Below are 26,423 nucleotides of genomic sequence, written 5' to 3'. Positions count from 1 at the left end.
TTAGTCTTGTACTATTCATCTAGTTAGATAACAACTAACATATAATTGGAGGTGTGCATGACCCTTCACACAAAAACAAATAAAGAGCTATTAAGGCTTATCATGGATACACCACACGCGCTCGCGTTTCACGATTTTTCGCTAAAATTACCACATGACTGTGATCATAGAAGTTTCGGGTTTAGTAGAGTTTTTTACATATTCTGCTAGATGATCAAATTTTGTCTTGTTCGGATCCATCTAGCAAACAATTTGCCAACAAGTTTTAGCACCTTGGGTTCCAAACAAGTTGACTAATGAATTGGCTAATGGTTAGCGAGAGGGCTAGAAAATTATTTACTCATGAGCCATTTGGCCTTGCTAATAATTGTTAATTGATCATAAAACGAGGGAAAATATGATTTAGACTTTTATTAGCTAAGACTCTAAATATACCATGCTAATTGTTTGGCATGCTAATTATTTGCCGGCTAATTATGAAAAATTGATAAACAATTAGTTAGAAGGATCTATAGGGCCTTAATCTAATTATCATGTGATAGTTAGAATCAGTTTTATTTTATATATTCCACTAGATGATCAAATTAATCTAATTATAACGTGACTGGTGTTACCCAAACTTTAAGATATAGTTTTGCATATCCAACAATCTTAAATTATATTGATTTTCTAAGAGATAGATCTATAAATTACCATTAGGGCTTATTTGGTGGACATGAAAATGTTGAGGATCCATGGGGAGGGATCTCCTTACTATTCATTTATAGGTCTACTAGATGACCACCCATGCATTGCTACGGAGTGAACATATTATGATAAGATATTGAAATTCAAAAAGACCAGTCTCCCGATGTCTCTTATTTAAAGCTTGCTCGACATGTATAAAGCTTGATAGTATGATATGTTTGGTGTAGGATGGACGAGACAAGTCTTCAAGCGATATACCACATATTTTACTATCTTTATTGTAAATTTGAGACATACATGCACAGAGGACGAACTCAAGGAAGTTTTATCCAAGTATTATGTGTGGATTCTTCTAATTTGCTTGTGAAGTGGATCCATAATAATAAAATTATGCATTGATGTTCTATATTGTCATGCCACGTGGGTTTCATGTCCTTAAAATGCGTAGCCGTGGTGGAAAACTTTTTCTGATTTTATGGTATACCTACCTATACCTTCAGCACCTGCTCGGTTCCTATGGAATGATCATCCTTAACAACTCCTAGCCAGATTATTTGTCTAATTTATATAAGGTTTTATCAACTGAAACAATCTCGGGGTGAATTCCGGCTCAAAAGAAACAGACCCTTATCGATTTAGCTAGAGAGATGCAAGGAAAACTCTGATTAGTATTGTGGCTTTGGTGGTTGCATAGATAGAATAGAGCAAATAGGAAGGCACGTCAGAGGTGGCATTGAAGCCGATGTTGAAAATGGAGTTGCACTTCCTCTCGAGTCTCGACCATGCCTGGCAGCACATCGTGTGTGACCCACGTGAGTGTGACGCCCTCGACGTTGACCTAGATTAGGTTGCGCATCAGCTCCTCGTCAACCTCGTGGAAGTAGCGCACGTACTAATAAGACAACTTGTCGTGGCTCTGCATAGAGTCTTGAGCGCATCGACGCTAGCCACGAGCCCCTCAAGATCCTTGCCGGAGGCGCGAGCATCGAGGAGGAGGTGAAGGGCGAAGGTGAGGGAGGAGACTAGGGGGGTCTGTCGCGGCGGGGCAGGGGGCCCGGGCGATAGGGGCAACACGCGGGGGCAGGCGTAGGCGGGGGGCTAAGTGGAGGGAGGCGAGGATGGTGGGCGTTTGGTGCAAGCGCGGAGGAGGCGAGGAGCGTTGGATGTGTGGCGGTGCGTGGAGCGCGTGATGTGCGGGGCTTGTGGCGCATGATGATGCGAAGGGGGTCGGTATAGATGGTCAATTGGATCGTGCCTAGGGGCCGGCCCGAGACACGACCATTTAATAGTGTCGCTCGACACTATTAAAATTGGGCCTGTGGCAGCCCGACCCGAAAGACGTGACATGCTTGGGCCACTGTCTCGTCTTGTAGTGCCGATCGGACCTGATATAATTTTTTTTGTATTTTAAAAAACTCAGTCTATACTTATTTATAACACCTATTAAATATTAGACATAAACTTGCTTGCATTCAAGTGGCTTACATAGTATAGCCCATTGTTGTTCTTTGCCTCTAAGGGCTAGTTTGAAAACTTCAAAACCAGAGAAAATTGGAGAGACTAAACCTTCTCTTATTTAAATCTCTTCGATTTTTAGGCTCTCAAACTAACCCGAGTATGCATGCCCTCGATCCCCTCCCACGTAAACGACCCCGGCGGCCCGCGGCCTGGCCACTCGGCCAGCCCCAACAAAGAACTGGCGCGGTTCACGAGGCAGGACAGTAATTGAAAGTAGGCGACCCGGTCCACCCCCTGACGTCCAATCCGCTGCGCGCCGGGACCCCACCCCTTCGTCCATCACTGGCTGCACCCCTGCCCCACCCCCGGCTCTCTCTGGACTCTGGAGTCGCCTTTTGTTTTTCCTTTTCGCCGCCTCCTCTATTCTTTTCCCTTCTCCTCAACTCTCCTCCCCCGAGGCCCGAGCTGCCATCCCCTCTCGTCAGAGGCATTAACCCCCATCCCCATCTCTCGCCGGCTGAGAAGCAGCTGTGCCCCGGGTGCGAGGAAGCCAGGATGGCCAAGCCCGCTCCCGCTGAGCCATTCTCCATACGGTAAGCGCGCGCGCGTCCTTCTCCGTCTTTCCCTTCTCGAGCTTCTGCTTCGTCTTCTGACCGTTTGGCCTGGCTGTGTTTTGACGCGAGCGGGGTGTTCCCGAGCGTACGCGGCTGACCTGCTCGAATGGATGCGCAGGGGTTACGCCATGAGGATGCGAGCTGTCGACGCGGCCGAGTGCTACCCGTTCGTCGGTGGCTGCCGCAGCGATGTGGAGGGGGAATCACCGCCGCGGTTCCGTCCGATGGACCCGAAGCCGCTGTCACGGTGGTGGAAGCACGAACTCGCGGCGGGGCAGGCCCGACTTTTGGCTGGCGCCAAGGGCGGAGAGGCTGCGGCATCCGGCGGTGGGCTGCGGAAGGGGACCAAGAGGAAGGGCTCTCGCTCGAGTTCCACGGGCGAGAGGGCCAGGAAACGGCGACACGTGCTTCAATTTAGGTCCTTTCTGACGAAAAAGGTATGGCTTTGCTTCATGGGTGCATGTGCTTTAGCTTGGTGGACTGGTAGGGTTTTAGACTTGTAGGGTGAGCCACAAGCACGTTGTACTGAACAATCAACAATGTGCAAGAAATCTGGTCCTGTAGGCATCAAAGTTGTATGCCGTGTACTGAACAATGCGCAGATAGTGGCATAGTGCAATGCAGGGTTTGATTTTTTTTGAATTTCCTGCCGTAGGATTTTGTTCTTGATCAATTAATGCTAGTGGGGGGAGTGTTACCATCTTTAAACATTGAGCCTATTAATGAATAATGATTCCCCCTCCCTCCCTGCTGAGTGCTGAGGACGGCAGTACAATCTGCCAAATCATGTTCTAGAACACTGATGAGTTGTAAACCATATTTCAACTTATCTGAACTAAAATACTCTCCACCAGCTAAGCACTTCCAGGAAGAAATCATGTTCTCATTATTTGTGTTAGAGATGGTGTAACAAAATGTATTGAAGATGCATTCAAGATAGTATTCTTACGAACTGATTTTGAACAATCTACAACAAAATGCATAAATATTCATTTTCCCTCTATGAAGCTTTGCTCCTTATTTTCAGCTCATAGTAAGTAATACATGATCATTAACAGGAGATAACTGCTAAGCCTCAGTCAACATCTTGTTTGCATGAGCACAAGTTGCATATGGCATTTCCGAGAAAGCATAAAAGTTCCACTGTCCATCCAAGTACAGAACTTCAACCAAGGAAGAAACGGGAAGAGGCACGTGATCACATGCCAACTCATGGAAACAGCATGAATAAACGAAACAGAGAAAGAGCGGGCCCTTCTAGTGAAATGAATAGTGACCTAATTGGGATAAAGGAAGTGACCTCAGCTGTAAATAAGCAAAGCATAGAAGTCAATGGTTCGACTAATAATCCTACAAATACTGGCTATGAATTGGTGAAAACTCCCACAGGGCCCAAAGATGATATCTTTGGAGATCTCCCTCTCCTGGAATTAGAAAGCTCCAAGACTATGTTTCGCACTGGTGTTCATGAACTTCCAACTGTTATTGAGGAATCATTAATAACAAATCAAACCGAAGCAGATTCTATACCAGAAGCGGTACCCTTGAAGTTGATAGATGCATCTGACATTACTGCTCAGACACCATCTCCTCTTGAAGACTTGGTGAAAAGTGAAGCTACTGAGCCACCATGTATCTCCCACAATGATGTGGCAGGGAGTCACCCTTCCACTGTTGAGATTGATGGTCTTCCAAATCATATGAACATCAATATGGTGAAACCAGGTCTTGGTGATATGCAATTGAAATTTACTGACGTGTCTGCTTTAGGTTCTCATTCTGTTCTCAGGTCAAAACGTGGTTCTGGTAACCCTATGCAGGGTTGTTTTGATGTGAACAAAAACTGTTCTCAGGAAATGAAAAAACATGGTACAAATTCTATTAGCAGTCCACCTGCCATGAGAACCAGACCTGAAGAGACTAAATTTAAAGATGCACCAGTTAAAGGCAAGAAGAGTACTGATATCACTGGTGCAGTGGTTACACTACCTACGCTTGCCAACCAACTTTCCTATCAAGCTAGTGTGTTGCCCTCTGCAGTATCACATACAGTTTTCAGCATAAGAGTTGATTCAAATGACTTGTCTTCATTGAGAAGTATGCCTGCCGAGGAATGCATCCCAACTACCAGACCTGGTAACTTCAGAACTAATGTGTGCCATGGAAGTAGGGAACATGTGGATCCATATGCGGCACAATCTACTGATAACCAGGGTAGCTCACACTCAAAACTTCACCCAATTTGCAGTCCTGCTAACATTGGAATGGCTTTTATGAAGCTACCGGGCCTTGAAAGAATGGAGATCTCAAACTGCAATGCAAGGATAGGTGAAAACAGGTTTAGTAATGCAGAGTCAATGAACACAGTAAGATGTCAGAAACAACAGTTGTTGAGTGGCATGACCTATGTAATGGAAGGTCAGAAACAGATTGGTCTAAGCAGCTCTCAAGTTGGGAAACCAGGTCTGGATGGTTATGGGGGCCAAGGTGATCATCATCTGCAGCAACCCACAGTTCGTTTGATGGGTAAGACCGTCTCAGTGTGCTCACATGGCAAGGATCATAATGTATGGACCATGGATAAAGTCAGTCCTGACAATGTTGCCATTGAAACAAGCCGCCTATCCAATAGCACGTCAGGGCAAAATACTACTTTCAGTGGCCTTCATAACCAAAGGCCAGAACCAATAAGTAGTGTTCCAATAGTGAAAGATTGCACTTGGAATTTTGGTAATCAGTTTGTTCGTCAAGCTGAACTCAATAAGGCAGCTATAGGCAGTTCCAACTCTCAGACCAGGCATCTTGAGCTACATCAACCACCTCATTTGATAAGCATTCCTCAGAATCAACAGTCTCATTTGTGGACACCTGCAGCACACATGAGTAGGAAAGATCAGTGTTTTGTGGGTCCAGCAGCGAACCAATCTTCTCTGGTTCCAAAATCACTGCTAAATGCAAGCATGCAGGAAAAGTATCAGAAATCCACTTTGTTGTCTTACGATGATCCTAGTTCTATGCCTATTCGCCAACCCTACCAGACACCTGGTGTAAAGTCATCTTCTGGATCTGTCATATCCTTTTTTGAGTATGGTGCGAATAATTCTTTGTCCAGAAGCTCTTCTCCTGGACTGACTCTTTCTCTTACAACTGGTTTGGCTAATGACTCTATTTCAGCAGGCAGAGCAGCTTGTGCAGGCAGCCTTACAAATGCAGATGGTAGGAAAGCTGCTAGCTTTGCCGAACCAATAGGCAATAGATCAGTTTATGCAGATAATGTTTCACAGCAACCTGCGAGGCCAATAAGCAACAGAACAGCTTATGCGACAGATAATGTTTCACAACAACCTGCAAAGAGACAAGTTGTTACAGATAGACATGATTTTATGTCTATGGGCCCAAACATTGTGAACCATTCACCTGGCTGGTCACTTAGTGATGCAGTTGGTCCTCAGGTACTTGATTTTAGTAAAAGAGTAGCAAGAGATGCTGTTCAAACGTCAAGAAATGAAAGCAACAATCCAAGGGCCAGTTCCGGTCCAGTTCTGCCTATTGAAACATGGTCTAGGCCTGGCGTGGTTGCAGGGGCTAATAACATGTTGAAGCCAGGTCAAAACCTGAACGATCATTCCAAACTGCTATACTCCACGAAATTTCCTGTTGATAGTGCTATCAATTCAGTTGTATTATAGCGGAAAGCAAGAATAATAATAATAAGGCGTCCTTGTTGAAGATAGATCTGGAGTTTTTCAGGATTCAAACAGTCAGGCACAGGACACTTGTAAGAGGTCTACGTTTCTGAACATGTTAGTTTAGCAATTGATAGATTGCTTTATTCTTGTAATTTCCCCGGTCAAATGTGCAAGGTTATTTGATTGTTTGATTACATGTCATGCCATATCTGACAAAAGCTGGAGGACAGATCAACTGTACAGATTGTAACTAGTTGAGTGCTTTTTTGGGGCACTTGATTTCTAAGACTAAGCAGCATTTGCTACGAACCCACTTGATGGGCAGCAGTTCAATTTCAGAGATGATGTATTGTACTGTTTGATCTTGAAAGCAAAGCATAAAGTTTACTTTCAGCCAGTTTCTGTAAACCATCATACAAACTTTCGGATGCTGCACTTGATTGGTTTGCAATTATTAGCCACTGCTGTTACAAAGCTGCATGTTTCACCTTTTTTTGGCTTTCTTACATCTGAAAGATAGTCGAAAAGAACATTCAGAACGAAATGGTCCTTTTACCAGATTCATCAGTCCTGGCCTTTATGGTTAAAAAAAATCAGCTTCGGTGCAAGTGATAGCTGCTGGCTTCTTGATTCCCACTGTTGGGAGCCCTCTGACCCTACAACCTAGGGAAAAAGGTTACTGGTGAACGCAGTTGCTTCAGACCTTTGCAACTGCAATGTTCTTGGCTTTCCTTGAACCAAGAGTAAAGAAGGCTTTGCATGGTAATCGACACGGATGCCTTTCTTCCTCTTCTCTTTTTAATCTCCATGATGATATAAAACAACCTCCACAGAAGCACAGATCCACCTGCGCATCCCTTGTCATATACACCGTCGCGAAACAAACAACGGGGGAAGGAGATCAAGAAACGTACGTCAGGCCGAGCTTGTCGCCATCTGGTGGCGAGCCGTCGACAACGGATCATGGGTGTCCTCGGTACCCTTGCTAGAAATCTGGACGCCCTCGTTGGGTAAGCTGTACTGTACGTGCGTGGAGTGTTTCCGTTTCGATGCAGGTCCTGGCAACAACGGCTGTCCCACCCAGGCCCCTTTTTGGCCTTGTTTTGTTCTTTGATCCATATGAACTCACTCTGACTCCATTTCCGTGTGTAATAATTCTTTTCTGCTGCGCCGGGCAGGCCAGGGGTGATGCTGCTTTATCCTCTGTAAGTAACAATCCACTCGTCCAGCTCCTCAGACACAATCACCACCACCACCACAGTAGCGTGTGTTGCTAATGCTAATAGCGTGTGTCACACAATCAACAGCTACGCGTCCATGCGCGCCATCGAGAGCCCTTCTTCCCTGGACGACCAGCAGTGGCTCACCTACTGGGTCCTGTACTCGCTGATCACCCTCTTCGAGCTCTCAAGCTGGAAAGTCCTGCAGTGGTGAGCTCAACACGCAGGCACGCTACGCTGGCTGAGCTCCCAAGAAAACTCAATCTCTTCTTCTTTGTCAGGTTTCCCCTGTGGCCGTACATGAAGCTGCTCTTGTGCTGCTGGCTGGTGCTGCCCGTCTTCAACGGCGCGGCCTACATCTACGAGGCGCACGTCCGGCGCTACTTCAAGATGGGCACCTACGTGAGCCCCAGCTACGGCGAGCGCCAGCGCCGGGTGCTGCAGATGATGAGCCTCGACGCGCGCAAGTCCGTCGAGCGCTTCATCGACACGCACGGGCCCGACGCGCTCGACAGGATCATCCGAGCCGTGAGTTGTTCGTCTCAGCTGCCTAGGCTTCATTCTTAATTAACTTCCCAGAGAGTTTCGGCGATGATTCTGGAACCGCGCCTTGGTAAGAAAAAAAAAATATCTTCAGTTTCTGACGGAGAAACATCTGAACTACTGGTGCAGGCTGAAGAGGAAGCCAAGAGGGAGAAACCTGAATTGTTCCGGGTGGAAACCGAAGCAAGTCTCCCATCGGTTGGGTAGTCACTTGTGCAGAAATCGTATCGTATGCGTGTGTGTGGTTGATCATTACGTCGGGCTTGCCCAGCAGTTGGAGAAGAGATGCCCGGCGCCCATGAGAGCATGCATGCATATATGACTTTGAAAGAAGCCGCGAATTTGGTGTACTTGTTAATGAAAATTTGGCTTGGACCTGTGAAATCCGTATCAGCTAAAATACGTCTGGTCTGATCCTGAATGCAACCGCACAAGAGATTGATCTGTCTAGCGAATTCATCAAACACATGGCTGATGCATGTGCCGTTGGCAGTGGCGGACCCAGGAACCGATGACAGCCTAGGCGAGAATACGGTGTGATTCCCACGGCTGTGCTCGTGTCACGTGCTGCTTGCTTCCGTGCACTGTGCTCGCGCCTTGCCCTCCATTGCAGCCCAGGCCACCGCCTGCGGTGCGTGGGTGGTGCCCCTGGCCGTTGGCTAATTTTTGTCCAAACTCGCATCGGAAGGAACTAATTTCCAACACGGGCGCTAAACTACCATCAAAACGTTGGGACCTAATGGCATTTGCATGCAACTCTCCTTTAGGCCCTGTTTCTCTAGATCACATGAGCTAAAGCAAGCTCTGTCCTGGCTGTGTGCGCGTGCTCGTTGCTTGATGCATCTGCGGGCCGTGGCGCATGCCAACACGGCACTTTTTTTTGTGCGTTGAAACGACACTGCCACACCAGACGAAGGTATATACTACAGAAACTAGAAAGCTACTGTGGCACGAGTCCAGACCCGATGGATACTCTGCCCAGTTCGTTTGTAGACTGTCCGTTTCCGAAAATCCAGCGGCGGCTAAGCACAGGAGAGCAGTTGTAGCCTTTAGTTCGAAAGTGACGCTTGATGCAACTACAAAAGTTGCGTGTTTGGTATGCTCTAGGGTTGGAAGTCTTCTTAATCCTAGCCTGCATGCGCGCGCATACGTGCAATCTTGGGACTCAGAATGCTGTCACTTTTAGCTACTTAAAAATAAAATAGCTCTCCAAGCTATCCGGCTCTCTAAATTGACTTATTCACTTACCAAATTTGACTAGCAATTCTTGCTGGCCAAGCTGATTTATATGTTGGAGAGTCTATTGGAATGAGATGTTATATATATAGTTTAATTTTTATAGAGAGATAAATAAAGAGTTAGTTACAAATAAAGAGTCTCGTGAAGATAATGAGACTACAAAGCCGACTGGTGACTGCTAGAGTGCTAGCTTGATCGCCGCCAAACCGATGCAAATGATAGGCATGCGCACGCGTTGTCTTTCTCAGGACGTCTTTGTCATTCGCAAACGTGCGCACGCGCACACGTGACATACTCTCCGTCGAGTCGCGACCAAACCCCGATGGATATGGGCTTTCTTGACGCCAGAACACAACACGTGACATAGGAAGTGTGTCACGGATGACAGCATGGCATACGATGTCCAAAAGCGCGTCGGCGTCGCCCAACTTGCGCCGCCGCCGGCGCACAGCACCAATGCAAGCCGAACGCCCGCGTAGCGCATGAGAACTGCACCGCAAGGAAAGGAAAGGGGAACACACATATGGGTTTGGCCTCGATGCCTCCTCACCCACGGCACCGCGCAACAAAGCAGCCGGGTCGGTCGACATCAACCGCCGAATTATCCCTTCCCGTTTCGTACGTCAAGGCTCATCGCATACTTATCTGTCACACAAAGCACCATACGGAACCTAGCCACTAGCCTAGCTATCAGGGGTCGCTACTCGCTAGCTATAGACCTATAGGTGGACGGGCACGGGGCACCTAGCCAGCCAGTCCGCCCAGCGAGCGAGCGAGCAATCAGGCAGGCAGGCCTGGTCGCGCGCTAGCTGCTCCCGCTCCCGCGCCCTATAAATATATCTCGCCCCACGCCGAGCGCCGGACGGAGAAAGGTTTGGGCAAAACCATCACGCATACTCTACTCTACTGTAGCTAGCTACCAAGCGGGAAAACATGTCACAGAACGCGGCGTGGGCGCAGGCCGAGCGCCGGCCGCTCACGGACCCCATCGAGATCCCGGCCGCCACCTCGGCCGCGCGGGTCGCCGACCGAGAGACGGACGCCGGCGGCGAGGCAGCGGCGCCCCCGCACGTGCTGCTGGCGCGGCGCGGGGCGGCGGCGGCGGCGGCCTCGGTGTGCTCCGGCCAGGGCCGCACGCTCAAGGGCCGGGACCTGCGCCGCGTGCGCGACTCCGTCCTGCGGATGACCGGCTTCATCGAGACCTAGCCTTATAGCCCTCAGCCAGCGGCCGCGGCGGCGGCCGGCACCCGTCGTCGTCGTCGGTCTGGCTGCCCGGCCACCTCGATGCTTAGCTTATCGTCATCAATGCGGAAAGCAAGCGTGTCCACTCACACTCAGTCTACGATCCTGTTAACGGTTGGACGTACGCGTATATCGCGCTGTTTATGAGTCAGTAGTCTCTGAGACTGACTGTTGATTTCATTAATTGTTGGTTACAAACAGTTGACGGCAAAGGCATTTTTTTTGAACTCCTCTGCATATCTTTTTTTCATACGAAGTTCGAGGTGGCCTTTATGTGGGTTCAACACTGTTAGACGTACGCGTAGAACAGGAGGCATGCGCGTTCGCCCATGCATCTGGTTCACACAAGCTTCGATCAAACGCGCGTACGTTTACACGTTGCTGAAACTGTTGGCGTAGAACAGGAGGTACGTTGTTGCTTGTTGCAGCCGTTTATAGTAGTATTAGTTCTGGCCTTCTGGGCACTGCGCAACTAACCGAAAGAAACTGACACGGTCGTGTTCTGAAATTTCCAACAGACAGTGCTCACCTTGGAAGAAAGGTTTTTTTTTTCTTTTCTTTTCGGATGTGGGCTTGAGCGGATGTGCTCTCCTTGGAGGTTTCGATTCTCTGCATTTTTGCTGGTTCAAACACGCGTGCGTACGGTGGACCAGTACGTATCATCGTCCCGTAATAGCTTAGGCGCCACTCTACTACGCTACGCACGGAGATGACGATTTCGTAGGCAGCCCCCTCCAAAGTCATCTTGTAAAGAAATCCCCAAAATTATTTGGGGGTGGCATAGCGCATTAGACTGTCTTCAACGCTTCCTTGTACTGCTTCCCCCTCGCTACTTCAGCGGCTACAGTTGAACGCTAAATGCCACAGCGGTTCTCTCTACGAGCCCCCCTACCCGGTAGCATTCTTCTCTCTCCCTCTAGATGCAGAGGAACGCTATCCCACGGCGGCCAGTCACTTCTCCTCCACGCTCGCGCGCGATATCGTCCGAAAGCTACCGGTGCGGATACGGTTGGGTTGGAAATGTATATAGGGGGAGGAATACAGAGGAGACCGCTGAAGAGGGTAGAGATATGGAGAGAGAGATTGCTGACGTGGCACATGAATGGGATATATGGGAGGAATACAGTACTAGTACTATATAGTACTAGTACTGTAGCGTATGTAATTGCGCATAATATACTACTACTGCTGCTGTCTCCCACGGGGCTCACACACACAACGCGGCTGCCGTGCGCGCGAAGCTTCGCGCAGCCGGGAGCGAACACGGCCGCGCCTATATATACTCGCCCCTCCCCGGGCTCCGGTTCGTACTGCACGAGAACCTCTTTGTCCATTCCACCTCCCAGACTCCTCCAGACAGCAGAGCAACCCCGAACCGCGCGCTGAGCGGGAGCGAGTCCATCGGCCGCAATGGCGAGCGCGGAGGAGCTGTGCGAGCGCGAGGTGCTGTGGCCTGAGACGGCCCACGACGAGGGAGACGGCGACGACGCGACGCCCAGCTGCAGCTCGTCGCCGCCCGTGGCGCCGCGGTCCAGAACGCCGGCTCCGGCTCCGCGACCGCGAGGCGGCGTCCCTGGGAGCGAGAGGCCGACGACGACGACGCGTGCGGGCTCGCGGCCGGTGGACATCCAGAGGCCCGCGAGCTCGGCCAGGCGCCGTGGCCACGAGGACGGGGACCGCGACCGCGACTGGAGCGCCGCGACGATGGTGCCGCCTCACGTGCTGGTGTCGCGGCGGCGGCAGGAGGCGCCGTGCGCGCTGCTGCGGCCGGGCGCGCGCGAGCTCAGCCACCTGCGCGACTCCGTGCTGCGCGTCACCGGCTTCATCGAAGGCTGACCATCGTCCCCTCCTCTGTTTCGCGCACATGCAGCAGTGTTCATTCAAGCAGGACTCGTCGACTAGTCGTCTCGTCACCATTCACCGTTTTTTTTTTGGGTCTTTGTAGTTGTATGATCGGCGGCGTTGCCTGTTTCGTTCGTTCGTTTCGTTCGTTCGTTCGTTTTCCTGTTGGTCCATGATCACGTTGCACCTCCACTTGTAAAGGGAGATGTCTGAATTCGCTACTTGCTTGATCCTCCACTCCACCCACTTGCATTTTGGGCGGAAAACATGTACGTGTTCTTCGATCTGAAAAGTCCAGTCTGAATGTCTGGAAGGGTTAAACTCGAGGAAAACGTGCAGATTATTAGGCACGTACAAGTTTCCATTCACTGCCACGGGTAAATTAAACCCGTCTGTTTGATTACTGTAGCTGCGCCCTAATTCACTTATTCCGCGTACACATTTCTCAGCAAGGACTTGGTCACTTCGATCTATACCATTCCATATTGATTGGGACCTTCTCAACTCCCGACCAATACAAAATGATGTTAAGATTCAAGTTTAGCCAAACAAATTCTTGGCGCAAAATGCGTCTAATCTAATCACTTGAGCACGAACAAAACGTGCAATCTAAGCAGGCTGACAATTCTGGATACTGCAACAGTGCTAGCTTCTTCTTTTTTTCAAAAAACAAGATTAGCTGCCCTTCTTTGTATTAAAGAGAGAAAATATCCCCACACATTACACATCTCATACGGGGACCAAATATGACAAGTGGTCATGTTAAATCACATGATCACCTTGAATGAAAAAAAAATTACTCAAATGAACGTGTATAATTCAAACGATCAAACAGTAGTACTCTTAACAGTCAAAGAATTAAACTGAATCCTACTCTCGCATTATCGTCCGGGTGGAATGCACTCGTTTTATCGGCCGATCAGATACTAGAGAGAGAGAAAAAGCAACATCTGTCCAAAGGGGGCACCTTAACTAAATGCTCCATTTTTCTACCACTTATTCATAAACCTCAGAAGCAAAACAAAATCCATTATTAAGTGCATAAAGGAGTTGGCAATCTGTGCTATGGTTACTCCTGTGGTTGTGGTCGGGTGATGAGTTCAGCGGCGCCACTGGGGCAGGGTGATAAAGAAGGAAAGGGCCGATGTGAAATAAAACTATGACTTGTGGAGTTCACAAAGCTCTCAACGCTTTGATCCAAGCAACATCAAGCCTAAAATCACCAGGCCCAGTCTTGGCGCCAGGAACACCGCCTTCTGCGTTTACAGAGAGAGACATCCCCACGATCCGAGCAGGGTTCATTTCCAACTTTGCCTGGATCACATTTCCTCTCCATGTGGGTAAATAGCGATCAAGAGGGATCTGTATGGAATGGGAACGGTTTCTTCATCACTAAAAAAAGTCACATACTCTGGATGTTGATCGATAGAAAACGATAATTTACCTTCAAGACTTCCCATCTGTCTTGAGGAGGTATGTACACAAAAGCCTGCCACGAGTTGTCTTCTTGTTGCCCGGGTGAATTCACCCAATTCTCCGTGTATATCTGTACTTATTAAGATTTCAGATTCTGAAGAACAATACTGACTGGACATTTAATATTCAAGAGTGAGTCTTGTGTGAGAAAACACACTGTAGATATGTAGCATCTTCCATCCCCTTTGATCTTCATTGCTATTGTATCATATGCATCAAGGTCAATGAACCCATCAAACTGAAACAAAAAGTTTTTTTATCAGCACTCCACAGAATAACTTCTGCTGGCATCAATTAGCATTAATAAGACATCCATATTTCTTATTTTGTAGAGTTAGAAGGTAGTCTTAAGTAAGCATTACTCCCTCCATCCCAAAATAGTAGTCATTTTAGCTCTTAATTTTTATGTCTATATTCAAATGCATGATGATGAACCTAGACACATATATAAAACACATACATTAACTATTGTATGAATCCACTATATCCCTAAAACAAATTTTATTTTGGGACAGAGGGAGTATTATGTAACGATTCTTAACACTTGATATGACTTCACTGACCTTCAGAGAACAAAACAGTCTGATCTAAAGCCCTTAGATGTCCAACAAACTTCTATTTTGTTATATTTGGTTAGTCCCCCCCCCCCTCCAAATTGTAAGTCTTTCTAGCTTTTTGCTGTGCATCAAGAAAAAAATGCATATCTAGGTGCGCAGCAAAAGTTATGTACCTTGAAAAGCCAAAGCAACATTCAGTTTGGAATGGAGAGAATATTTGGCAACCACTTTTCAAGAGCTACCACAGAAATATTTTACTATCATTGGTGACAACATTTGTGCATCTAAGGAAAAGTATGTACCTTCTTTGATCGCATCCCACAGAATCCATAGCGCCTGATCCTCCATGTTGACTCTTCAGACATATCCAAAGAAAGGTTACCAGAAAACACACCTTCAAGAATACACATGTTAATAAAAGTTACCTTACAAACCAGTCTAAGAAAATCATAAGTAAAAAACTGCATGTTTCGATTCAATTACTAAAGAAAATACAGCAGCCGGTACCCACTGATAATTTGGACTCACCTCAGACATTTTCCAAGAAAACCACAAACATTTCATGGTTAATGAGGTCTATCATGCTAAATGTAAGAAGCTACAGATACATCATTGTTTTCTCTTGTACCAGAAAGTACTCAATTCAAACTATACTTCAAATGATTGGCACAAGATGGAAAAGCTAAGAACATAGAACAACTATTACCAGTTAATGGAGTATCTCCAACTGAAGCGCCATCAGTTATTTCTAAGGATGCAGAAGACAAACCTGGATAACAACTTTGTCAAACTATATTCTATCATAGATGTAAACAGGAAGCTAGGTATTTGCAGCAAAGCTGAACATGTCCTTAAAAATATAAGAAATTACTACATGTAAGGTATTATCTGTTGTAGGGACATATAGTCTATTGAATTCACAAGTCCACCCATATCATTCTAATGCACAACAGTATGAAACTATAAATGCACAGAAAACTAAAGTGTTAATGAGTTTCCTGTTCCTGCAGAAAAGGTTCGCCCGTGTAAAATATACCATCTCTTCATCAGCTATCTGATCCATTCGTTCTGAAACTAACAGCGTATAATACAGTAGTGCACCAGTTTATGCAGTATTAAGTATTCTGTGGTGATAAACACAAGGGGTGGTCGACTCCCATTTAGAAAGGAGTGAATCAATAGAGTATGTTCTGCTATAGCTCCATGTACTATACTAGTTTCATGCTGATGGCAAAGAAAGGAGTGAATCAATAGAGTATGTTCTGCTATAGCTCCATGTACTATACTAGTTTCAGTGTTTGTAATATGTTTCCTTTAAAAGGAGTCTGCATTAGGAAGACTCGGGGATAGGATGATTCTAGAAGTAATACACTGGGAACTACCAGGACAAGATTGAATTGCAATACATTTTTCCACTGTGAACCATCAGAAACTCAAAGGAGCATCTTATAAACATATTCTGAGAACAAAACCAAAGGAGCATTTTCAACACAAGGCAATCATCCATAAGTATCTCCCAACCAGTCAGTCACAAAGCACAAGGACAAATTATACTATAGTATGAGATCCGTATTTAGAGAAACTGCAGAAATTAATAACTTCTATAAAAGCACAACTCAAAAGTGATACAATACCTCCATACTCTGAATCTGAGTACAAATGCCACCTTTTCAGCTCATCTTTTGAGTTGAAATTGAAGATACATCTTTCACTTGGCGGAATTAGATCATCTGAACTCCATACAAGAGCTGGCAATTAAGCATATAAAACAAAGAATTAACAAATACCAAGATAGTTAAAGAGGTTATGTATTTTCCGGAAGAATTTATTCTGCAGACTTAAAAGCAGAATTTCCATAAATTTCTTGTTTACAGATTAGCAAAACATGCTATTCCTACAGGAACACCATGAATTCCATATACCACACGCCTATTTCAGATCTGCAATGCATGAGTAGCAGCTAGCCAGCTACTAATACATCTAAAGGCTACTACTGGTACATATAGAATCAAACTGGCATTAATATCTAGCTGACAATCTGATATGCTTGCAAATTTCATATCATGTATAATACTCAGCATATTACGAAGCATCACTAAGAAAATTCTTATTCTGCACCCTAGCAACGATGTACTCTTTGCTTTACATTCCTACACAAGAAAGTCAAATCCTCAATGCTCAGGAGACAGGGAGAGATCCATGATCTTGACTACACCTTATATGGTTATTATTGAACGGTGCAACAGCGCCAAAATTATGCACGGCCATCTACAGGCACCGGCACAAGTGTTTCATCAAGGAAATGTACCAAACTTTGATAGCAAGTACAGCAAAAAGGTCTGACTTTTGGAAAGAACATACCTCTCTTTGTGGCGTTAAAGGAAGCCTGCCACAGAGCTCGCAGTCTCGACATGGAGGTAATGTAGTCCAACTCTGTATACATGACATGCAGCAAATGAGACATGAGTCGCAACAAATTGGGCATGTTGAAGAGAAAGAATAATTTCTCATGATGCCGCAAACGGAGAGAAACGGAAGGAATCTAATTATTAGAACTACACGGAGAAAGCAAATCAAGGCTTCCTTACCAGCAAATAGAATAAATCAACCGACGCGCAGATGGAACTCCACTTTCAGAATCAGTAGAGGGGAGGCAGGGCTTTGGTGGATTCCAGGAAGAATTTGAGTTTGAGAGGGAAATAATAGGCCTAGGCGAGTAGGCGACTAAATACTAGTATCACAGTGAAAATATATTGGATTAGACACGTTATTTTATTTCTATTCAAATAAAAAATAATCACCCTCGGTCTCTCACTGCATTGTGCGGTTCAGCGGTTGTGCCTTGGCCGGTTGGCCCTCGGGGAGTCGGGGTCCGGGGACGGGGTTGGCCCTTGGCCGGTTGGGTTGCCAGACGGATGGATCCGGACGCCGGTCACCGGGGGGTGGGGCGGCGCGACCGCGCTGGCGCAGTCGCGAGCCGACGAGAGGCGGGGCACGCCGGCACGCTCGCGCGACTCGGCGTTCGGGTCGGCGAACGACGGCCAGCGGAGCCGCGGAGGCGAGCGCGGGCAGGCAGCCGCCGCGCCTCTGCTCGGCTGCTCGGTCGACGGCCGGCGGAGCCGCGGAGGCAGGCGCGGGCAGGCAGCAGCCGCGCCGCTGCTCACCTGATCGGACCGCTGCTCGGGCTTCTCGGTCGACGGTCGGCCGCTGGTTGAGGAACTGAGGGCTACCCTATTTTTTTATTGGGCCGGCCAAGGTATTGCTCAGGCAATACTGGGCCATATTGGATCCTCCGCCCCTGAGTATCACCTCTGTTGCTTAAGGCCTATCTCCCCCAAAGAGATCCCCTCTTTGCCTCCAAGGACGCTGTCGCCACACAATGGAGAACCCAGGATTTCAATCTTGGTTAGTCCTAAATCCTAATATTTTTTATAATTTTCATATGCAATATGGTAAAATTCAATAGAAAATCCGGTAACACGGATATAAAAATACTTCGTATGATTCGATATACACAACTACTACCCTAAAAGGCTTAGGTGAATGTGATTTGGAAGAAGGCTTAGAAGCACTCACCACAGTCCACAACGGAATAAGGCGATGGCGGTCTCAGGATTGGGTGGCCGACTGGCCGATCAGCTGGTTGGTTTTGCTCGGGCTTAGCACCGGCGCCTGGCGGAGGCGTGGAGCGTTGTGCCTGTGGGGCGGCGGGGGTGTTGCTAGTCGTCTCGGTGACCACGCGGGATCCAAGATGACGAGGTCGACACCGAAGGGTAGACGAGGATCGTCGACGCGAGCAGCATGTCATTTGCGAGAAGACGTGGTTCGGCGATCTCGCGAAAAAAGAGCACGAGATCTAGAACAGATTCGACGAGAGGAAGAAATATATAGTTTCCAAAATTTATAGTTTTCAAAATTTATAGTTTTCGCAGCTACTATATTTTAGGTATTTAATTAATATTAGAAAAATGAAATTCATATTTAATACTCGAAGAAATGTTTCGAAGGTTCCCGAAAGTTTCCGGAAACATAAACAAGATAATTCGATATAGTTTGAAAAAATCTTTGCAGTCATAAACACTATGCAACGACATAAATGCAACAACTAAAGCTTATCTATAATTTTATTTTACTACGCTACAAACTTATATATTTATTATATAATAAATAACCCTCCATTATTTAGAAAAAAGAGAAGAAAAGCGGTAAAGTAAAGAATGACGTCTGAATTTGGTGAATATTAGAAAAAAAAATTATACCCCAAATTAGGGTGTTACAATATACCTGTCGGGGACCATAATTAGGGGTACCCTCAAGGCTCCTAATTCTCAGCTGGTAACCCCCATCAGCATAAAGCTGCAAAGGCCTGATGGGTGCGATTAAGTCAGGGATCAGTCCATTCGAGAGACTCGATCACGCCTCGCCCGAGCTTAGCCTCAGACAATGGCAGCCGACCCCGGAGGATTTCCGTCTCGCCCGAGGCCCCCCTCCAGCGGCGAATATATTTCCGGCTCGCCCGAGGCCCTGTCTTCGCCAAGAATCGGCAAGAAGAGATTAAATTTACCTTTAATGTTGCCAAATGCGATAATATATTTGATGAGCTACTTAAAAATGGCAACATTAAATTAACTCATATTATCCCTCCTATAGATGAATTAAAGAGACGTGCTTATTGTAAGTGACATAATTCTTTTTCTCATGCCACCAACAGGGGCGGAGCCAGGAATATAATATAAGGGGGGGCTGATTAATTCATCAATACTATCTGATAAAAAATATCGTATAATGTTATCAAGTTTAAGCACTCGACATGGAATAAGAATTTTAGATCTTTATAAATTATTTTAGTGGATGAGTCCATTTTCTAGCTAATTGATATATTGAATTAAAGTTGTGACACAAAAACAATACTAAAATAATAAAGACGATATAACGATGAATATTTGACTGATGAGATTCAACTTTTATATAATGAATCTAATATTCATGAGGCAGCTAACAAATTTTTGAGAGAATTCAAAAATCCAACTAGCCTCGAGGATTCATGAAAATTCATCAAACTACGCAGGTACACGTCAAATTTGTCGTGTACACACCAATTATAAGGTGACAACTTTAGTTGAAATTTGTAGATTTTATTATCCACGAGATCTAATGTAGTATGTTTACAAGTTGTTGGCGCTCATTCTGCTCCTTCGCGTGATCACCTTCTTTGGACTTTGGTTGTGGGGCTATGGCAGAGGCAAGTCAAGTGGTCAGCGGTAATCGCAACTGCCTAGTCAGATGATAGAATAAATCATAAAGGGGTGAGGTTTAGATATTAGCGTCTAAAGCGAATTAGGTTTGACGTTTTATGTATCGATTGGTCATTCAATGAATATTTTATCTTATATTCTTTGTCTTTTTTAGACTTTGGTGGGCATACTACAACATAGTTATGGATCATGTATTACTAACCACTATATTACACATTTGATTAATTATGCTGCACAAAATTTAGAGTATATATATTTATACACACAAAATTTAGACTATATATATATATTCTTGTATGTGTTGCAGCCTTGGGAGGGGCCATGGCCCCTGCCGGCCCCCCCTTGGCTCCGCCCCTGGCCACCAATGACTGTAATGTTTTTCGTCGACAGGTACAATCGGCCATAAATGAGGGCCGATTGGCTTTTCAGGAAATGCAAGTGGACACACAACCATTTCCTGTTAATACAATAGATATCGCATGCAAAAAGATCTTAGTTCGGCCCGAAATGGCCGATAAAGGCAAAAGCAAAGACATCATCATTGGTAGTCCTCGCACGTCGAATATATCACAAAAGGAGATTGTTCGAAAGGCTCCGGATGATAGGGCTAAAAAGTCTGGAGGCACCGGGGGGCAGGCACAATTAATGAGTCAAGCACGACAGCCTGTCCTGAGCATCACGGACGATCTGGCACCTACGTGCGGACGGTCCGGTGTTCAGATAGACGGTTCGGCTAACTCTGCCGGACAGTCCGCCTATGCCCAAAGGTGTCAGCCTCCACACAAAACCTTAAAAGGGAAGGAGACACAACGGCGAAGCACAAATGGTCGGCTGATCAAAGCTGACTCTACTGTTGATCAGTTGCTCTCCAAGAATACTAGCGAGAAGACCGTTCTACGTGATCGGTCAACGAAGAAACCTCGGTCACCTACTAAAACGAAACGGGTAAACAAAACGGCCTGAAAGGCGACACAACAAGCATCGCCTATTCATCCTATGAGACCAGGGTACTTTCCACCCGTTTACTCATCGTCAGTATATTATCCTGTTCAAACATGGAATGGTACGATGATGAATCCATGGTACATGTATAGTCCCTTTGTCTATCCATACTGGGGGCACCTCCATTCTATTCCTTTTGATTCAGTGATCAAACGGTCATGGCCGAGAAAGATAAAATCTGAAACGGTCGTTATACATTGATGCTTTATTAAATGATCTCAATATTGAAAAGCCGGTGACTTACATCAGGTTTAGTTCATATGCTTTTGGTTCGTCAACCTTCACCAAAAGGCAGGGGGCATATGTTGGACACCAAATGTGTCTCGCGGACGGTCCGGCCCTGAGGCCGGACGGTCCGCGGTCCGGACTGTCCGCGGTGGTGGCGCGGACGGTCCGCGCGTGCGCAGAATCAGTTAGGGTTCCTAGTTTCTCGCGGGATTGGTTACCTAAAACCACGGGATTAACTCGGAAATCAGTTGGAAGCGGATCCAGACCTCCCCCTTTATATAGATGAAGGGCTACGGCCGATTGAACTCCCCAACAATCGAACAAATCAAGTCTATTTCTCGTTTTTACCTTACGCATTAGGAATAGTTCTAGTCTAGTTCTAGTTTAGCCTCTCAATCTCCAAATTCTCCGCCTCTCTTCGACTCTACGTCGATTAGAGGAGTCTAGGTCGACCTGCCGAGCCTAGACAACACCTAGGATCTCTCCTCCCCGACGGGGTCCCTCCCGGGAGCGAGATCCAGGCGCCGCCGGCGACCTTTGCCACCCCCTGCGCACGCGCGGACCGTCCGGCCTGTCGGCGCGGATCGTCCGGCCGTCAGGCAGGGAACCTTTGCCCCTGCTCCAGGTCGCAGACCGTTCGGTCCCTGGTCGCGGACCGTCCGCGCCTGTGCAGAGAGCACCGCCGCCGGTTCTTGTTGAGTGTTTGGCACCCGAAAAAGGTGTCAACAATAGCTTTATTTGCCATTATAGATGATGACCACCCACTTCAAAATGACTTAAACAAATGTTCGTTAATTGTTAAGTTTTTTTTGGTGGGCGATTATCACCTAGGATTATGAATAATATGGGCGTGTTTGATTCTGTCTTTGTGCGCGCAATTCGTTTGCGGCGTTATTAGTAGATCCCATAGTTTGTTGTTTGGTTGGGTCGAACTGCAACCTGATCAGTAGAAATTTGTTACCGCTCTCTATTGGATGTCACCTGATCTTGCAGCCAATCACTGCAGTCACGAGCCAAACCAAACAAAAAGCTAGGCGGTAATAGGTACCCTGCAACCAATAGCGCTACTAGTTGGTTCCATTACTGTTCCCACTGTGGTACCCAGACCAAAACATCATGTATATTCATCCTCCAATAGATGTTTGACACTTTAGTTAAAGGATACGATGAATAGTAACTATAAACCATGTGAAGGCAAGCTAACAACATGATGGGCGTGTTTGGTTCGGCTTTTTTCTGACGAGCTTTTCTGAAAAGCTGACTGTGGGGAAAAGCTGGCTGTTGGGAAAAGCTGGTGGTTAGAATTTAGGTGTTTGGTTCGCCAGCTGTGCAGAAAAGCTGTTCGTTAGAATCTACGTGTTTGGATACACAGATTCTCATATTGCAGATTCTGTTGGAACAAAAGATAAACTTAAACAGTAAACGAACAAAAGGTCATTACACACTAATTAGTGGAGTTGATTACATCATAAGTACCATTACATTATCAAAGTTAACTACGACACTAATGCATTAGCAATTGCATCTCGAAAAGCAGTCATGTCTAACTCATCAGATGTGCTACTACTACTGTCACCTACAGGTACATCATGAGTCAGGCTATTAGGTCCTACTTCATCAAAATCTCTATCGTGTAGAGCACTATCTCTAATGAAGTTATGCAATGTCATACATGCAATAATTATCTTCGATTGTTTCTCAAACGAAAAAGAAGGGAGACTTAGTAGAATTCTCCACTTCATTTTGAGCACCCCAAACGATCGCTCAATAACATTGCGCAGCGATGAGTGTGCATAGTTGAATACTTCTTTGCTCCCAATAGGTTGCCTGGCATTTTGCCATTCCGAAATGTGGTACTTCTGACCCTTATAAGGTGCAAGGTACCCCTTTCTATTTGGATAACCTGAATCGACAAGATAGTATTTACCTGCACAATCATGCATTACATATGTTAAATTCTTAAGACATACAATAATATCGTATTATAGAAAAGTACTACATATTTATGTACCTTCCGGTGGATGGGGAACCTTTCCGCATAAGTTATTAAAGTATCCTGTAATACTCTTGTGTCATGTACGGAACCTGGCCATCCTGTGACAACAAATGTAAACATCATATCGAAGTTGATAGTCGCCTAGAGGGGGGGTGAATAGGGCGAAACTGAAATTTACAAATATAAACACAACTACAAGCCGGGTTAGCGTTAGAAATATAAACGAGTCCGCGAGAGAGGGCGCAAAAACAAATCGCAAGCGAATAATGAAGTGTGTGACACGCGGATTTGTTTTACCGAGGTTCGGTTCTTTCAAACCTACTCCCCGTTGAGGAGGCCACAAAGGCCGGGTCTCTTTCAACCCTTCCCTCTCTCAAACGGTCCCTCGGACCGAGTGAGCTTCTCTTCTCAAATCACTTGGGAATCAAACTTCCCGCAAGGGCCACCACACAATTGGTGCCTCTTGCCTCAATTACAATGTGAGTGTTTGATCACAAGAAAGAATCAAGAAGGAAGAAAGCAATCCAAGCGCAAGAGCTCAAATGAACACGACAAATCACTCTCACTAGTCACTAGGGCTTTGTGTGGAATTGGAGAGGATTTGATCTCTTTTGTGTGTCTAGAATTGAATGCTAGAGCTCTTGTAGTAGTTGGGAAGTGGAAAACTTGGATGCAATGAATGGTGGGGTGGTTGGGGTATTTATAGCCCCAACCACCAAAAGTGGCCGTTGGGAGGCTGTCTGCTCGATGGCGCACCGGACAGTCCGGTGCACACCGGACAGTCCGGTGCCCCCTGCCACGTCATCACTGCCGTTGGATTCTAGCCGTTGGAGCTTCTGACTTGTGGGCCCGCCTGGGTGTCCGGTGCACACCGGACAGGTACTGTTTGATGTCCGGTGTGCCAGCATGGGCGATTCTGACTTCTGTGCGCGCAGAGCGCGCATTAAATGCGCGGCAGAGAGCCATTGGCGCGGAGACGACCGTTGCTTCGGAGTCGCACCGGACAGTCCGGTGAATTATAGTGGACTAGCCGTTGGAGTTTCCCGAAGCTGGCGAGTTCCTGAGGCCGACCTTCCTTGGCGCACCGGACACTGTCCGGTGTACACCGGACAGTCCGGTGAATTATAGCCGAGCCGCCCTGGGAATTCCCGAAGGTGGCGAGTTTGAGTCTGAGTCCCCTGGTGCACCGGACAGGTACTGTTCACTGTCCGGTGGCACACCGGACAGTCCGGTGCGCCAGACCAGGGGTGCCTTCGGTTGCCCCTATGCTCCTTTGTTGAATCCAAAACTTGGTCTTTTTATTGGCTGAGTGTGAACCTTTTACACCTGTATAATCTATACACTTGGGCAAACTAGTTAGTCCAATTATTTGTGTTGGGCTATTCAACCACCAAAATTATATAGGAACTAGGTGTAAGCCTAATTCCCTTTCAATCTCCCCCGTTTTGGTGATTGATGCCAACACAAACCAAAGCAAATATAGAAGTGCATAATTGAACTAGTTTGCATAATATGAGTGTAAAGGTTGCTTGAATTGAGCCAATATAACTACTTACAAGATATGCATGGAATGTTTCTTTCTTATTTAGTATTTTGGACCACGCTTGCACCACGAGTTTTGTTTTTGCAAACTCTTTTGTAAATCCTTTTCAAAGTTCTTTTGCAAATAGTCAAAGGTGAATGAATAAGATTTTGCAAAGCTTTTTTTAAGATTTGAAATTTTCTCCCCCTGTTTCAAATGCTTTTCCTTTGACTTAAACAAGACTCCCCCTAAATAGGATCCTCCTCTTAGTGTTCAAGAGGGTTTTGATATATCATTTTTGAAATAATACTTTCTCCCCCTTTTTGAACACAATAGGAAAACCAATTGATAATATTCAATACTAAGTTTTTGAAATTGGTGGTGGTGCGGTCCTTTTGCTTTGGGCTCTTTCTTTCTCCCCCTTTGGCATGAATCGCCAAAGACGGAATCATTAGAGCCCTAGAAGTGCTTTCTTCCCCTTTGGTCATAAACAAATGAGTTAAGATTATACCAAAGACGAAGTCCGGTCCTTTTGTTTGATGCTCATTTCTCCCAAAAATAGAGAGTTGCTTGGAGTGATGGCGAAGTATGAGTTACGGAGTGGAAGCCTTTGTCTTCGCCGAAGACTCCAATTCCCTTTCAATATACCTATGACTTGGTTTGAGATAGACTTGAAAACACATTAGTCATAGCATATAAAAGAGAGATGATCAAAGGTATACAAATGAGCTATGAGTGCAAGTTAACAAAAGAAATTCCTAGAATCAAGAATATTTAGCTCATGCCTAAGTTTGTTAAAGGATTGTTCATCAAGAGGCTTGGTAAAGATATCGGCTAATTGATCTTTAGTATTAATGTAAGAAATCTCGATATCTCCCTTTTGTTGGTGATCCCTCAAAAAGTGATACCGAATGGCTATGTGCTTGGTGCGGCTATGCTCGACGGGATTGTCGGCCATTTTGATTGCACTCTCATTGTCACATAGTAAAGGGACTTTGGTTAGTTTGTAGCCGTAGTCCCGCAGGGTTTGCCTCATCCAAAGCAATTGCGCGCAACAATGACCTGCGGCAATATACTCGGCTTCGGTGGTGGAAAGAGCGACGGAATTTTGCTTCTTTGAAGCCCAAGACACCAAGGATCTTCCCAAGAACTGGCAAGTCCCCGATGTGCTCTTCCTATTGATTTTGCACCCTGCCCAATCGGCATCCGAATAACCAATCAAATCAAATGTGGATCCCCTAGGATACCAAATCCCAAACTTAGGAGTATAAGCCAAATATCTCAAGATTCGTTTTACGGTCGTAAGGTGAGCTTCCTTAGGGTTGGCTTGGAATCTTGCACACATGCATACGGAAAGCATAATATCCGGTCGAGATGCACATAGATAGAGTAAAGAACCTATCATCGACCGGTATACCTTTTGATCCACGGACTTACCTCCCGTGTCGAGGTCGAGATGCCCATTGGTTCCCATGGGTGTTTTGATGGGCTTGGCATCCTTCATCCCAAACTTGCTTAGAATATCTTGAGTGTACTTTGTTTGGCTAATGAAGGTGCCCTCTTGGAGTTGCTTCACTTGAAAACCTAGAAAGTACTTCAACTCCCCCATCATAGACATCTCGAACTTTTGTGTCATGATCCTACTAAACTCTTCACATGTAGATTCGTTAGTAGACCCAAATATAATATCATCAACATAAATTTGGCATACAAACAAATCATTTTCAAGAGTTTTAGTAAAGAGTGTAGGATCGGCTTTTCCGACCTTGAAGCCATTAGCAATAAGGAAATCTCTAAGGCATTCATACCATGCTCTTGGGGCTTGCTTGAGCCCATAAAGCGCCTTAGAGAGC

At 46.1% G+C, this 26,423-nt stretch overlaps 4 protein-coding genes across 9 annotated transcripts; 3 read left to right on the top strand and 1 right to left on the bottom strand.

The window, feature by feature from the left end:
• The first annotated feature begins 2,518 nt into the window (after positions 1 to 2,518).
• On the top strand, positions 2,519 to 8,655 carry LOC103636248 (HVA22-like protein f). 3 transcript variants are annotated; one of them, XM_035961882.1, is made up of 7 exons: positions 2,606 to 3,196; positions 3,818 to 7,210; positions 7,282 to 7,458; positions 7,627 to 7,653; positions 7,756 to 7,878; positions 7,950 to 8,196; positions 8,341 to 8,655. In XM_035961882.1, the coding sequence occupies exons 3-7, from the start codon at positions 7,412 to 7,414 to the stop codon at positions 8,416 to 8,418; spliced, it is 522 nt and encodes a 173-aa protein (XP_035817775.1). In that variant the 5' UTR covers positions 2,606 to 3,196; positions 3,818 to 7,210; positions 7,282 to 7,411; the 3' UTR covers positions 8,419 to 8,655. The 3 variants fall into 3 exon arrangements, with proteins under 3 accessions (XP_035817773.1, XP_035817775.1, XP_035817774.1); XM_035961881.1 differs by having other exon boundaries at positions 2,667 to 2,738; positions 2,878 to 3,196; positions 3,818 to 7,458; XM_035961880.1 differs by lacking the exons at positions 7,627 to 7,653; positions 7,756 to 7,878; positions 7,950 to 8,196; positions 8,341 to 8,655 and having other exon boundaries at positions 2,519 to 2,738; positions 2,878 to 3,196; positions 3,818 to 7,283.
• A 962-nt stretch (positions 8,656 to 9,617) lies between these two features.
• Positions 9,618 to 10,922, top strand: LOC109941645 (uncharacterized). The gene has a single exon (XM_020542818.1). It carries the CDS (start codon positions 10,384 to 10,386, stop codon positions 10,654 to 10,656), a length of 273 nt encoding a protein of 90 aa, XP_020398407.1. The 5' UTR covers positions 9,618 to 10,383; the 3' UTR covers positions 10,657 to 10,922.
• Positions 10,923 to 12,005: 1,083 nt separating this feature from the next.
• On the top strand, positions 12,006 to 12,902 carry LOC103636246 (uncharacterized). The gene has a single exon (XM_008658607.4). The coding sequence runs from the start codon at positions 12,103 to 12,105 to the stop codon at positions 12,526 to 12,528; it is 426 nt and encodes a 141-aa protein (XP_008656829.1). The 5' UTR covers positions 12,006 to 12,102; the 3' UTR covers positions 12,529 to 12,902.
• A 417-nt stretch (positions 12,903 to 13,319) lies between these two features.
• On the bottom strand, positions 13,320 to 18,283 carry LOC100273643 (NADH:ubiquinone oxidoreductase intermediate-associated protein 30). Of its 4 annotated transcripts, XM_008656362.3 has the most exons (10): positions 18,144 to 18,283; positions 17,369 to 17,933; positions 17,156 to 17,298; positions 16,929 to 17,000; positions 16,202 to 16,315; positions 15,274 to 15,336; positions 14,870 to 14,961; positions 14,168 to 14,248; positions 13,979 to 14,080; positions 13,320 to 13,896 (listed from the first exon to the last, which is right to left on the bottom strand). In XM_008656362.3, the coding sequence occupies exons 4-10, from the start codon at positions 16,978 to 16,980 to the stop codon at positions 13,708 to 13,710; spliced, it is 693 nt and encodes a 230-aa protein (XP_008654584.1). In that variant the 5' UTR covers positions 16,981 to 17,000; positions 17,156 to 17,298; positions 17,369 to 17,933; positions 18,144 to 18,283; the 3' UTR covers positions 13,320 to 13,707. The 4 variants fall into 4 exon arrangements, with proteins under 4 accessions (XP_008654584.1, XP_008654583.1, XP_035817233.1 ...); XM_008656361.3 differs by lacking the exon at positions 18,144 to 18,283 and having other exon boundaries at positions 17,383 to 17,928; XM_035961340.1 differs by lacking the exon at positions 18,144 to 18,283 and having other exon boundaries at positions 17,156 to 17,291; positions 17,383 to 17,839.
• Positions 18,284 to 26,423: the final 8,140 nt, after the last annotated feature.

This window comes from Zea mays, chromosome 8, assembly GCF_902167145.1.
Source record: "Zea mays cultivar B73 chromosome 8, Zm-B73-REFERENCE-NAM-5.0, whole genome shotgun sequence".
NCBI classification, from domain to species: Eukaryota; Viridiplantae; Streptophyta; class Magnoliopsida; order Poales; family Poaceae; genus Zea; species Zea mays.
This window is presented reverse-complemented; position numbering and strand designations above follow the sequence as displayed.